This window comes from Perca flavescens, chromosome 10 (genome assembly GCF_004354835.1).
Source record: "Perca flavescens isolate YP-PL-M2 chromosome 10, PFLA_1.0, whole genome shotgun sequence".
NCBI lineage: Eukaryota > Metazoa > Chordata > Actinopteri > Perciformes > Percidae > Perca > Perca flavescens.
The window spans coordinates 11,736,614-11,751,350 of record NC_041340.1 but is presented as its reverse complement, the minus strand read 5'-3'; the positions used below and the strand labels follow the sequence as shown (position 1 = coordinate 11,751,350).

General features: G+C 37.7%; 2 protein-coding genes across 2 annotated transcripts; one reads left to right on the top strand and one right to left on the bottom strand.

Moving 5' to 3' along the window:
• Positions 1-801: 801 nt before the first annotated feature.
• On the bottom strand, positions 802-3,050 carry LOC114563289 (uncharacterized). The gene is made up of 6 exons (XM_028590134.1): positions 3,008-3,050; positions 2,551-2,880; positions 1,659-2,015; positions 1,447-1,572; positions 1,029-1,090; positions 802-924 (listed from the first exon to the last, which is right to left on the bottom strand). The coding sequence occupies exons 1-6, from the start codon at positions 3,048-3,050 to the stop codon at positions 802-804; spliced, it is 1,041 nt and encodes a 346-aa protein (XP_028445935.1).
• An 8,444-nt stretch (positions 3,051-11,494) lies between these two features.
• LOC114563362 (uncharacterized) lies at positions 11,495-13,877 on the top strand. The gene is made up of 6 exons (XM_028590216.1): positions 11,495-11,564; positions 11,696-12,037; positions 12,152-12,487; positions 12,679-12,795; positions 13,315-13,379; positions 13,725-13,877. Exons 1-6 carry the CDS (start codon positions 11,522-11,524, stop codon positions 13,875-13,877), a joined length of 1,056 nt encoding a protein of 351 aa, XP_028446017.1. The 5' UTR covers positions 11,495-11,521.
• Positions 13,878-14,737: the final 860 nt, after the last annotated feature.

The following is a 14,737-nucleotide window of genomic DNA, read 5'->3' as shown; positions in this document are numbered from 1 at the left end:
ACCTTTTTAATATTTAAACATTTGTGGAGATCGTAAACTTTTGATAATTCTGTGCAATTTCATTACTGTGCAAAATTATTACTTCACACTGCATCACACTATATAAAACCATATTTATCTTATTTTTTAGCGTCTCAGAACTGTGCACCTTTACCCCCCTCCCCCCCTTCTTTTACTCTACTTATTTTATTCCATGTTGTTACATTTCTTTTACGTACATGTGGACAGTGGAAAAGGAGTTGCTTTTAAATTCGTTGTGCATGTGTATAATGACAATAAAATGCATTAGTCAATTCTATTTTAACACAGTTTTGTTTGACACAGGAAACACTCAAGTGGACTTTAAACTATACTGTTGTGCAGTGGCCAAAAGTATCAGATCCAGTCCGTCCAGGAGACTCGATGACTCTCTAATGATTAACATTTATGTGTAATAAATGTGTATAGAGCCAGCATATTTTCACATTAAAAAGGGTAAATCAAGGTGTGATTTCAACCAAATCAGCGTGGTGATTGTTGGAACAGTGGGTTTGGCGATAGTAATTTCAGGGCTGTTTCATCTTAACAAAAAGGATTTTACTCTTCAAAGGTTAACATTTCCAAGATAAAAGAATGACAACACATATAGACACATAACATGATGCAAGGATCAAATAATGGTAAATGCTCTGATTTTGACTCTTGGTATAAAACACCTCACTCTCAAAAAAGTTAGAGGGGAATCCACAAGGTTTAAAATGATCATCATTGTAAGAGGTCAGTACTCTAAACCAACCTTTACAATTTTATACACATTCACATTCAGCATTTAACTTGAGAGTACACACTTTCTTCAGTTCTCAACTCTGTCTTCTTCCTTCCTCTTGTAGGTTTTTTTCCAGAGAAATGCAATGCAGTGTAGTTCAGATCAAGTCCATCTTCAGTCTGTGCAGCAAATAAAAGGCTGATTGTATTAATGTTGTTAAATGGTGCTGTGAATAATTATGTTAATTAAATACCAACAAATGTCATTTAGTATCGTTACTTACAATATCATATACTGATTGTCTTGAGTTGTCATGTCTTGCTTGTGAAGAGGCACTTTCTATTCCTAATGATAAAAAGAAAACAGAAATTGTATATACTAAATCTAAGTTTTCAAAAAAGTTCCTCAGCTGGCCACAGGTTTTAATTAATAAAAAGAAATGAATAAAATTGGAAACTATCCTTCATTAATGACATTGTGTACTGCAAAGGTAAAGCGTAATGTAACACAAAATGTCTGCTGATACATTAATTTATTAATAATGTGAAAATAACTGACTTCTACTGAGATCTATAATTTAATCCAACAACATGAAGTGGAGGTTCGTCATGTCCTTTCTGTTACACTTTCTACACTGCATACTTTTTTTTAAGTAAGACCATTGGCAAATCAACATTTCTGACTCAGTCAACACAACTTACCTTTAAGTTGTGAACATACTGGTGTTGAAGTTCGGTAACAGATGAAAACAATGTTTCCAGTCATAGAAATGACCAAGCAGACTGTTGCTATCACCAGCACAATAAATTCAACACTTGCCGTTCGCTCTAGATAACAAAGTAAAAAACGTATTAGTGAAGATGTTATTAACATGTTTTGAATATCACCTCCAGTGTTGAACACAGAATCATACCGATTTGCAGTTTAGTTACATCTCCAAATAATATCTCCCCACATGTGGCCACAGCACAGTAGTACGTCCCGTCATCAGAGGAGCTGACGTTCTTAGAGAAGCGATAAACACAACTCTTCTGAGTGTCAGATCTCTTGTCACATTCATTATGTCTTCTTCCATCAGTGTAGATGATGTCTGGATAAGATTTATTCGATCCAGCTCTGACCCAGAACACACTGTCATCTCCTGGACACCTCTTGTTCCCAGAGTCGGAGAGGACTGAACACTGGAGAGTCACAGAGTCTCCTGGATGGACTGGATCAGATACTGTCGGCCACTGAACAACAGTGTAGTTTGATGTCCTCTGAGTGTTTCCTGCGTCATACAAAACTGTGTTAAAAGGATTTCCAAGCACATTTTGAAAGCCAAAGTAGAATTTAAGTATATCTCAAATGCGACTTAAGTAGTTTGACATGATACTCTGCTTAAATGTAGCAAATTTGGAGCCCTTTTAGTCCAGTGCATGTTTTCTCAGAGTAAAATATGGTTGTATAAACATTGATTGGACCTACGGGAGTCATTGACAATCAACCTATTCTGTCGTTTAGATATGAGGATGTGTTGGACAAAACACAGGAACATGTTTAGTGTTAAGTGGTTGAAAAGATTATTTTGTCAAATAATTAAGACAACACATACACAGCGACAATCAGTTACTCACAAACATTTGGAAATAATTAGATGACCTGTGTCTGTATATTTAATTGGATTGACATGGAAAGTTTTTAGATTTTTTTCAAAACAGGCATGTGATCCTTAAACAGTTATTTTTCTTAAACATTACCACAGTGAAGGTTTGGATCAATGTCTGAGGCATTTGCTAAACTCTATAAAAGTTGATCATAATTACCTTTTATGAACAAATATGTCCCACTCCATACAGGACTTGTAAGCCAATCCGTGGATTCACAGTGATACATTCCCTCATCTTCTTGGATTGTCCTCAGGATGGTCAGGTTGCTAAAATTGTTATCATTGTTCATTTCCAATCTTGATTCAGGAAACTCTGGTTCATACGCAGGTTTTGTAGATTTACCCTTTGTCACAATTAATTTCAGAGTTTCCCCGGCACTCTGCTTGTACCAGTGGAGCTGTGGACGGCCAGTCTCCCTATCAGGCAGAGCACATGTGAAGGTTGCAGGTTCACCAAGTCGAACTGTGGTAACTGGAACTAGTGAATCTAAAATAAATGAGAACATACAATACATGAAAAAATAAATGACAATGCATAAAATTTATCATGCAAAACTTCCTTATGCAATGCAAATTCTTAACTGAATACTTGCACAGAATAAAATAGCACTTACATCCTTGATGAAGAACAAGCAGTGTAACCCATAACAGGATCATCTTGACATTGTGTCTTGTTAGAATAATTGTTGGCATTTCAGTGAGAAAAGGAGTGATGTCACAGGGCCATGATAATGTATGTCACACTCTCAAATGCATCTGATTGGTTATCACAGAATAAATATTCAAAAGTGCACTTCCTGTCACATTGGTCTCATCCTGGCCTTTGAGAAGCATTTCACCTCATTCTTCTCTTCACACACCAGGTGTTGGACCAAAGGTATTGTTAAATGTGTAAAAAGGAAACTGGATTTACAAAAGCATAGACTAGCTGTCAAATGAGTTACATTGTGCTTTATGTCAGAAAACAAAGCATCACCAGCAAGGTTATTATAGTTTTGCATTTTTTATTAGTTGTTATTTTTATTTCTTTTATTTTCGTTCAGTTTAGTTTTTATTAGTTTTTATAGCAATTTTGCTAGTTTAGTTTAGTTTTTATTTTTTGAAAATGCTTAGTTTTAGTCTTTTTTTTGTAATATGGGTTATTTGTCAGGGGCAAGATTCAAAAAGGTCAGCAGCTATCGGGTCACTGGTGAAAGCACACCTGTAGTGTTCTCTGTCCTACGGTTGTCTCCAGTCATGCTGCCTGGCCCTGTACCCAAACATCCATGCCCTGTACCAGGGTTAGCTTCTGTTTCGGGGAAAGGGGGCTTTGCGTTCTCCTTTACCTCGTTAAGGTAAGCTAGGTTAGCCTTCTTGCGCGCGCTTCTCAAATGTACTTTCAAATTTGTGGTATTTTTCCATTTGATAAATTTTCCACATATTTTACCACCTTCCACTGCAAGGCACTTGCTTTTATGTGACAGAGTCATAATCAAACAGGACTCTGCTGCTTTCTTCCGACTTTCAGTACCGCCATGATGCCAGGCGAAGGGCATGGACTATGTTGTGTTCTCTTTGACATGGAATGTCGGAATTTCTGTTGTGTGTAACAACTTTCATACAAGTCCAGTGTGATAACAAGAGTGCTAGAATGTATGCCTTGTTATAAGTTTATCTACAGAGGGGTTTCATTAGTACACTTAATGGGTCAGATTTACCAGTGACTTCCAACCACCTGAACACAAAGAAACACCTAATGCCAGAAAGTATGCAGTTTATTTTACTTATATTCTGTTATACTCTTTCTTTATCTTTTGAAAGTGTGGATATTGTTTTGTTAAAAAAAAAAAAAGATGGCTATGATAAAAACAAAACAAGACTAATAGTCTACAGTCATGCTAACGGCTCTATGAGGCTGTATTTTACTTAGGCATCAGCATGCTAACATGCTCATAATGACAATGCTGTAACATGCTGACAAGCAGCAAAATGCTTGTGTGTAACAAGTGTTAGCATTTGCTAATTACCACTAAACACAAAGTACAGCTGAGGCTGATGGGAATGTCAATAGTTTTGCAGGTATTCAATCATAAACCAAAACATTAGGCAAATTCATATGGTCATTGGTGCAAGAAAAAAATGTCAGGTGATGAATTTGTTGAACTTTGACCTGGGTTGAGCTGACCTTTGTGAGCAAAACCAAAGTATACTATACTGCAGTGCTTGAAGTGGGTCAGTACCCTCCGCTATGGAGTACTAGCACTTCTGATTTTTTTAGTTTTGAGTAGCCGTACTTCATATGATGTACAAGTCCCTACGAATAAACTAAAACAGTGGTTCAAATTTGCATGTTGAAAACACTTAAGAATGCCAAAAGAAAAATAACTAAACAGCGGAAATTTTATAATTTTATATCAGTTTGATATTATTGAATTCACGGTAACTTCAGGGCTGGCTTCAGTACTCTTGTGTTTATATGTATTAGTCACACCCAATGCAGGGAATTTTTCAAATTTGGCATGAATCTGGATTGCATCACCATGTTTCGTTACTAACACTAAAATGAGTAAAAACTATAGAAGTAATGTAATACATCAGTATTTGAATCTACTGACTAATTACTTTTAATTGTCGTTTATGTTAAGTTGTAGTCATTCAATAAACAAGTCTTTAATTTCATTATCAGTTTGGTAGCTCTTCATAAAGTATATTTATTTATTTATTAAGAAGAAAGCAACAAAACATGACAGACAGCACGTATGTAATGCAGGCTAATGGAGGAAGATAACAGACTTGAAAGTTCATGATGTACAAAGGGAAAGATAAGATAATCTTCTCAGAGTTAAAAACTTTGATAAGAATTAAACAAATGTTTATAGATATGGGATCCCTACAGCACAGGTTTATTGCTAAAAAGCTTAACACTCTAAACACTAGATTTGCTACTCATTTCTGTCTGCATATGGTAAAAAAAATTTACTTCTAAAGTTGGTAAATAATTCTTTATTTTGGATAATAAAAAACATGTAATAGCCTATATTTCATATAGGATTATATTTATGTTTTGTAAAAGTAATATAATAGTTAATGTGAATCCACATTTGCCAAACACCATTTGATGGATATATGTATGAGTGACTTTGCTTACTGTTGCAACAACCACAAGATTTTTTCTTGAGTTTTGTTACGTGTGTTTTTCCTCTGCTTTCTTGTGTCCTGATCCAGGTACCGCCCTCTCCATCTGAGGGGTCAGGCACACCTGCAGAGGCCTCAGCAATCAGGCAGATTGATATAAAGCTGCAGGGATGAAAGCGGACGGGGGCCAGTGGGCCTGATAGCCGAGCAGACTTGTGTCGCTGTCGGTCTTGAACCAGAGCTGTGTGGTGCTCTTCGTCTTGTCATTACTCCCTCAGTGGAGGGATTGTGTTATTGGTTGGATTCGTGGCTTCTTTAGTTTGAATGGTCTTTCACTTTCACTTTCATTTTCTTTTAAGGTGGTTGTTTTGTGTTAATAGTGGGCTCATTTATGTCTAAATAAATAGTTTAATGGTACGAATCGTTCTGTTTCCTTTCTTTCTTTGAACACCCAGCTTATTATTTATTGTTGCTCCCCTTTTCCCCTGGACACCACAAATGAAGCTCAGCGTAAGTTCTTACAGGAAGACTTCAAATCTCTTTTTTCATCACTCCTAATTGATCAGCTGTTCCATGGCATTCACTTGTCAGCAGACAATTGGATTCGGCTGTTTCATTGTTAGTTAAACCAATCAGATTCAGCCATTTATCACAAGCCAATCACAGCATGACATCCTGTTTAAAATCTTCTCTCTGCTCTGCGGTTGTCAGCTGTCGTTTCAGGAACAGAGTGCGTCCCGCCTCCTCCCCTTCAACCACCGGTCGGCTCACCCACGTACTCCGGGGATTGTCAGCTGAATGGCAATCTTGATTGGTTCCTGGGCGCCTTCATCACCACCACCAGTAAACACTGCAGAGTCACTGAGTCTCCTGGACCGACTGGATCAGATGGAGGGACAGCAGTGGGATCAGGTTCTGGTCTTGGGAAATTTAATAAAGTTTAAAACTTCAAACATTGATTTTCAAACAAAAGACAACTGTCACCATACTTTTTAAGAATAAATCTGTAATGAAATTAAGGAATGCATTGCATGCTCCTTTCAAAAATGTGAAGTTGTGTTGATGTATTCTCATACAGTAGTAAACTGCAGTATCACTTAGCCTTGCTTTTGTAATATGCAGAACAAATGTCCCAGGCTACTCTGTGGCGGTAATGTGAGAATCACTCTCAAAGCTAAATGTTTTTCCTAAGACTTTAGGAAATTCTCCAGAAACGAGCCGGATCCAAAACAAGCTTCCCATAGACTTGCGAGGACAAGTCAGTCTCACATCACCTCCCACACCAACAGTCCTGTTGTCAAAGATCTCATCATCTGTGCATCCTGAAAATATACTTTACATTAACAATGGATAAATAGTTAAACTGTATTAGTTTAAGATAATAACAATACTTCAAATATAATCATTTCCAGGTTATTCCAATTGACACTGCTGTAATTTAGATCACATTATGAAATGATTCATCGCAATCTGTACATCAAGTGGGAGGGAACAGTTTTGGTGTAATTTGATTGGCCCCTCATTATGTTGGAGTTTACCACCACAGCATGCGTTGGTTTCATGTTTCATGGTGGGTTTCTATAACTGACACAGAGTAAACACAACAGATGATTTGATCTTAATGTGAACTACAGTTATCCAAAAACGAAAAGCAAAGAAACAATATGATACAAAAACATTTCTGAGTTGTACATCTTTAGTATTTCATTGGGCTTGTAGCCTGATTTCCAGAAACCCTGAAATAGACAGCACCTGCTATTATTTCTGTGATTTATAGGGTGTTGTTCTGTCTTAACTCTTTTGACTTTGATTAATTCTGCAAACCCAAGATTATGTTCAATGATGATATTTTGAAACATCCAATGCGCTCTGTTTATTTATTTCATTTTCACAGCATGGTTATGATTTATGATTGAGGTTCAGCAACTAAAACTTCCAGGTTTATGAAATATTGGCAAAAAACAATGATGAAAGTCAGGATTAACATATGCTAAATGATTGGATGAAAGTTATTTGTGATTTCCACCTCTACAGTAGCAGAAAACTTTGATGAGAGCGGTGAGAGTCATCAATGAGCGGAAAGATGCTGAAACCCTCTGAAGAGCCGAGGGGAGCAGCAGGGTCAGGTGTTGACTCTGTGGTTTTGTTTTCGCATGCAGCCTCTCTCACATATAGATAGTCCAATATCAATATATTGTCAACTGACCTGCATGTTTTGATTTGAAGTAGGGAATCTATGTAAACCTGGGAGGAGATAAAATAATGTTGGATTTGAACCCAATGACCTTGTGGTAAGACAGCATGATTATTTTATTTTTTTTAATAAAAAGGAAGCTTCTTACAGTGACAGGAACATCTGACAAGTTAATGCAGTCCAGTACACCTCAAACACGAGACGTTACCAAAATAGAGTGGGGGTTTCTAGCACAAAACATTTGTCAGACCGCTGCGTTGTGGTTTGGGGCCTTCGTCGTGGTCAACATTTTGTTGATCGCATACCAAAACACGTTGGTTTAACAATAAAGTTGTTTTTACTACACAAAAAAAAATGAACAATAAAAAATGACCATATAGTTAAATCCTTATCCCCTGACACAAAGCTGTGTCCAGCCCCTGTACACATAACATACAAATAAAAGAACGCAGGAAAAGTAAAATGTCATTTAAACAAAAGCAGAATATACTTTCATGTACTTTGTGTCCTGCTTTGTACCATCTGCTTTTTCTTAGTGTGCACAGCACTGCTTGCACCTGAGAAACACAGACGGACACAGATAGTTACACGTTCAGTCACCACTGAAAAACAAATGATGTATGGAAACTTCAGCATTGCTGTGGTTGGGCACACACACACACACACACACACACACACACAGTCACACTATATGACTGGCGCTTTTCATTGGTAGTTGCTGTCAGAGATGGGAATGGGAGGTGCTAATCATTCACTTGTCCCACCCTGGTCTTCTTCCAATAGATGGAGTTTGAACTGTGATCTTAAAGTTGAAGTTAATTTGCCCTATTATCACTTGATGCAGTGATGGACTGGAAGCCTGTTCTTCAAAAAGTAAAATCAAAAAGTAATTAAAAAACTAATTAAAACTAAATAAAAAAATGAACTAATATGCATATGTGATAATTGAAGATCGCATATAGTTGCTTTTTTTTTTACAAAAGATAGACATTATTTGTACTTTGAATGAGCACATTAACAAACACAACTAAAACTATAATTTAGCCTGCTGAAGCCTCTTGTAGCTCTTCCCTCACTACACATCCTGTTGAAGCCCATAGTCAGGTCTGTTCTGAGTAAACAGCCTTGATGGTTGGTCAAAGGGGGGAGAAATGGCCCACCTCAGCTTATGTCTGTCAGTGTAGCTGTTGCATGTGGCTTTGCTTGTTGTTCTCACGACAGACATGCAGAAGGCCTTTACAAAGTGTTGTCAGAACAGAAAGAGGGAGGAGTTTATTCATTTGAGTAGCAAGTTGTGCGCTGACATATATATATATATATATATATATATATATATATATATATATATTTCATATATATTTTTAAACTGTTTATTTTCTAACAAAGGAAGACTTATTATGTCTACAACCTACAAGGCTCCTTATGCATTTTTGTAAGCTATGCTTCTGTCTACCGTTGGGGGAAGTTGTGGTGGACAGATACACAAATGTGCACATGGCAAAATGTTGAGTGAAACCAAAGTGGATAAGACCTTTTTCACTGCCGACATTTAGTCTGGTTAAACACAGGTGTCATTAGTAACACGTTTAATTGCAATCATATCTGAAATGGGCCCGTCCTTAATCTTACTGGTTTCACTTTCACTTTTCCTGCTATGAAAAGTCAAAATGTCCGTTTGTGAAATACGTTTTATAAAACTGATACATTTGGGAACGATAAACAGAAACATTCAATAGTTCTTGCAAGACTTTTAGGTTAGCAATATGAGTACTGGGAGTTCACTGCCAATATATCATGGGAGCCTTGTGTATTTGGTGAACAAACAAAATAAAGACATGACAATGTACACAGAAATTGTAGTTATCCCCTGCCCACCAACATAAACACACATACCCAAATGGGAGAGAGAGAGAGAGAGAGAGAGAGACAGCCAGAGAGATGAAGGCAAGCTAGCCATAGGCCTGAGAGAACAGGGAGGTCCCATGCTTGCTTTTAAAAGACAACACAGTTGTGATACATCTTACATCACCAGAAAGTTTGTCCCAGAGAGTAGGCCCATAATAACTGAATGCACCATCATCAGATTTAGCCTTTAGCCTTTAGATTTTGTAAGCAGTGAGCAGGTCACAGAAGTCATTAGGACCGAGGCCATTAAATGATTTGTAGCAATGAGCAACATTTTAAAATTAATTCTGTATTTTATTTAAGCTAGTGAAGTGATCTAAGTATAGGAGTAATATGTTCGGTTTATCGAACCCAGAGCCCTCTATCTCTCACATATAGATTTACCTGCGAACTCTTCACATCTCATATTCTGTGGTTTTGGCCACATTTCTTCTCACCTTGCAACTCTCCTTCAAACCTGCAGACTACCTCCTACGCTGTAGCTAACATTATTTCAAAAGTTCCCTAAACACAGGAAGGAAAACAGCTAGCCTACACTGAAAGGGGACAATGCAGCTTTCAACAACTCCAATAGTGTCTTGTTTACATGATGCATCTCATCAGCTAGCAAGGGAGCCACCGCTACATCCAAAAAATTATCAGGTTTCGTTCAGTTACAAAAGTGTGCTAAGATAACAATGTCACTGTGAGAATAGGACTTCAGCCATTCAGCAGACTACCATTTTGAAGTGACCATATTTGGAGGAGAGGGTGGAGCTGAGGAGGAGCGAGGGGTGGATCTGACTGACACCAGAGGATATCGCCGTGGTAGCACAAGGGCGCCACGCCCTAAAACATGCCCTGGTTTATTATCTACTTTACTGTAAATGGGAATCAAAATTTACAAAAGGAACATCATGAGAGGACTTTAAACTAGTGATTGAGGCCATAAACTCATAAGGAAAATGTTAACTGAGGTACATCAAGTGAGAAGTAGGGGCATTTCAATTCCGACTTCTATATAATCAGAGTTTTTGCGACCCCCCGCTGGCCATTTAAAAGAATGCAGGTTTAAGGCACTTTTGCGTTGGCTTCACTTTTTAGGCCCGGAGTTTGACTGTTGATTGTGACCTCTAAATACACAACCCAGTCTCACAGCAGTTTGTGAAATGGTCACGTTATTTAATCGTGTTCACGGGACGTTTTTTGATTCGTGGTGAAAATGTCTAATGTATATAAATGGGAAGCTTATGTCGTGGTCACAGGATTACGGTAGCGAGTAGTATGAAAAATGCGAAATCCACGAAAGGAGGTTGGTTTTTGTGGCATTTTGTTTCCCGTTAACCGGCGTTCCTTTTTTTGTCCTTTGGTTGCTTTTTGCTTAACCTAACCTCCGAGGCGGCGTCCCCATTCATTTCGACCATTCCCGTTGTTTTTTTCCTAAAAAAACCTCTGCCAAAAATGTCCCCCCGCGGCCGTCTCCCGGCGAAGGCGTCTTCCCAGCGGCCGTGTCCTGGGGTGTAACGTTTGACCATTTCTCTGTGTAGACCATTTCGTTCTGGCCACCAGAAAAACAAGGAAAAATGTCCCGTGAACACGAATTATTAAAAATAACGTGACCATTTCACGAACACATACATTGTGTCAGTAAGACCGATTTTGCTTAAAGACTTCAAGTGCTTGTTTTTGAACACAAAAAAGGTTATCATAGAAACAATAAAAAAAACATTGGCTTTTGAAAAAACAACAACCTAGAACATGTAGATTTCCTATCAAATGAAAATGGATCACAGGTTTGCTAAATGAAGGGGGAAGGTCATTTTCTACATTTCAGCCAATCACTACGATTTCTGCTTTGTAAACCTTGATCAACTCATTACATCTTCCATTTGGGGGGTGAGACATCAGTAGTGTAAGACAAAGCTGCTGCACCACAATGATCAGAAGACTGGCTGTTTTGATTCTACTTAGTACCACGTGTAAGTGCAATTCTTAACTAGTGTGAGACCATGTACTGTACTGTAATAATCTAACAGGAAGCCATTTACATTATTTAACGTCTTTGTTCTCTCGTGTTTAAACTGTTATTGTTTGTCTGTTTTTTCTTCAGACCTGATTCAAACTGCAGAGGTTCCTCACCAGATCTCTTTGACTGTGGTTGAAGTTGGTAGAAATGTAACTTTTGAGTGTCCAGTTTCTGAAAAGGGAGGCAAATTCTTTCACTGGTACAAGCAGCCTCTTGGATATACATTCCAAAGTGTCGTTGCTGAAATTCATGGCAAATTAACTATTCATGAACAATTTAATGACCCACGTTTCACAGCTACAAAAAGGGATGGTCAGTATTTTCTCACCATTACAAATATCAGCAAAGAGGACGAAGCAACATACTTCTGTCACTATGGAGCGACATATACAGAGAGTTCCAATGGCTTCTTCTTGGCTGTGAACGGTAAAACATATTTTACTTTCCGTGTTTGTCACGTTTTTGCGATGCAAGTTTTATGTCAAGCAAGTCATTTATATCATGAATTTCTTTTGATATCTTTTTTAATGAATCATGCAGATCGTAATCAGCAGAAATCTGTCTATGTGAAACAAAGTCCGGAGACTGAGTCGGTCCAGCCGGGTGACTCAGTGACTCTCCAGTGTTCACTTCTCTCCAAGACCAAAGGAAACACAGATCAGTGTCCAGGTGAACACAGTGTGTACTGGTTCAGATCTGGATCAGGAGAATCTCACCCAGGCATCATTTACACTCACAGTGATGAAGAAGAGGAAAGAAGTTGTGTCTACAGTCTGTCCAAAACTATACAGAACTCCTCTGATACTGGGACTTACTACTGTGCTGTGGTCACGTGTGGAGAGATCCTGTTTGGTGAAGGAACTAAAGTGGAAACAAGTATGTTTTTAAAAGTTGTAGGCCTATCAAAATCATGTATGCATCTTGCATTAATTCATTTAGCCTGGTTAAAATGACATACAAATTGTGCCTGGTGACAAACATCATTAGTTTTCTTAACTAACTAGTAAGTGATTACTCCCAAGGGTCCAGAATAAAATAATTCTTATTTAGAAGTGTATGTGATTCAGGATCAGAACTGGAGCCAGTTGTCATTGTTCTTGGAGTCCTGTTGGCCTGCTGTGTGACTGTAATCGCCGCCCTTATTTTCTACGGAAATCGAAGGAAAGTTTGTGAAGATTGCAAAGGTAGGTTCACCACACTTACTTTTTTAATTTCACTTAAGTCTGACTGTCTGAACCATAACAATACCATAATCTACATTTGTATTTCTAATTAACAAAATATGATGACAGTGAAAATAATCCCTTTACCCAAATAAAACTATCACTACGGCAGACTAAATACTCTTTATGTAAATAAATATATATTGTATGTGAAGGAAGGCAACACCAACCTACTGGTTATTATAGATAATGTCCCACCACCATATCATATTGCAGCAGAAACATCTAATTATAGAAGTTACATGCTATTACAAAATACTGTCTAGTTGCTCTTGAGCAAATCACTTCACCCGTGACTGCTCAAAGCTGTAGTGAAGTTAATCAGTGGTTATCATTATAACACTGAAGGTGTATTGAACACATTATGCCAAAATCTGAAAATGTAATTAAAATATGTTGTTCATTTATCTCTGTGCTCTAGTGATAGGGTGAAAAAAATCACGCTGAAGGATATTATCTTTTATTTAATTTTTTTAACAGGAGCATTGAGTGCCTCCCATCATCGTGATAATGACAGGTCAACTGTGGATCAATCAAATGATCTGGTAAATATGTAGCGGTGTGTTGTCTGATTTGCACTGGCTAGGGGTAGAAATCTAGATGTGGGTGTGTGATAAATATTCTGCCTATACTCTTACTCTTTTTATTCATCAGATTATCTGGACATGACAAATAATATTAGTCATAACAAAACCAATATAAAACTAACTGTTGAGCTGGTACAACATAAATGGGTTTAAAGTCAAACAATGTAGTGATGAATGAGAAATGATTACATAAAAGAAACTGTAAAGCTCCCTGTAAATTCACTGTAAAGCAATCTATACGCTAGAGATGTTTTTCTAATCTCTGAAATATTTGTACTTGACACAAATATTACATTTTTGCAGGATGGTGAAGCAAGGGCAATGAACTACGCAGGACTGGATTTCTCAACGAGAAAAGTGAAAAGAGGGAAGAGGAAGAAGAGAGAGTCACCACCAGAGTGTGTGTACTCTGTTGTTAGAGCAGATAACCACAACCAGCACCAGCCCTCTCTGTAGACAGAGCAGTCTGTGGAACAGTTACAGAGTCTCTGTAGAGAGACACGTAGCTTTTTGTTCCCAATTGCCATCCAATAGTGATAGGGTGTGTATCAGTCTGAATGTGAATATTTTCTTTAGAAGTTTTGCACTCAGCTGATTTTGTGAAAGATCACCAGATTTTCAGTTGCTTTTTTACTTTAATGTCAAAGTGTGACTGTATTTCTGTAAGGGGACATGTTGACAACATTCCTGTTTGCTTTCACAGAAATCTGCAGCAAAACCAACACTTGTTTATTTGACAGATCCCATCAGCAGTAGTCTGGCTAGTCCACACAGCAGGAGAAAACCCTGCTGTGGTTTATTGGCATTTCTTTAAACCAATCACAATTGTCAGGTGCAATAACGGTGCCACTGCAAAATAGCCTCGGGAAGGAACTTGTTTTGGTGGAACATGTACGTTCATAGGTTGTTTTAGTTGTGAAACAGAAAACTCAGATTGGACAGATAGTCTAGCTAGCTGTCTGGATTTATCCTGCAGAGATCTGAGGAGCAGTTAACCATAGTCCTCATAAATCCACCGGAGTTTAGAATGTCAACACAAAGAAAACGGAAATTGAGGGACAAATGAATGAATTGTCGTCGATATAGACTACGCCAGCAGCAAAAGTTTGGCACTAAAAATCTGTGTTTGATTTATTCACATTGTTTGATAGAGTTACAAATCACAAATAGTTACACTCACCTACAACAAAACAAAAAACAGATAATGGATGCATAATCAGAACAGAACAGAATTTCTCAATTGTTAGGATTTGTTATGTATCATTATCAACACTGCTCCAGAAGAAACATAGTGTCTTTTTTCTTTTTTTCTGTGT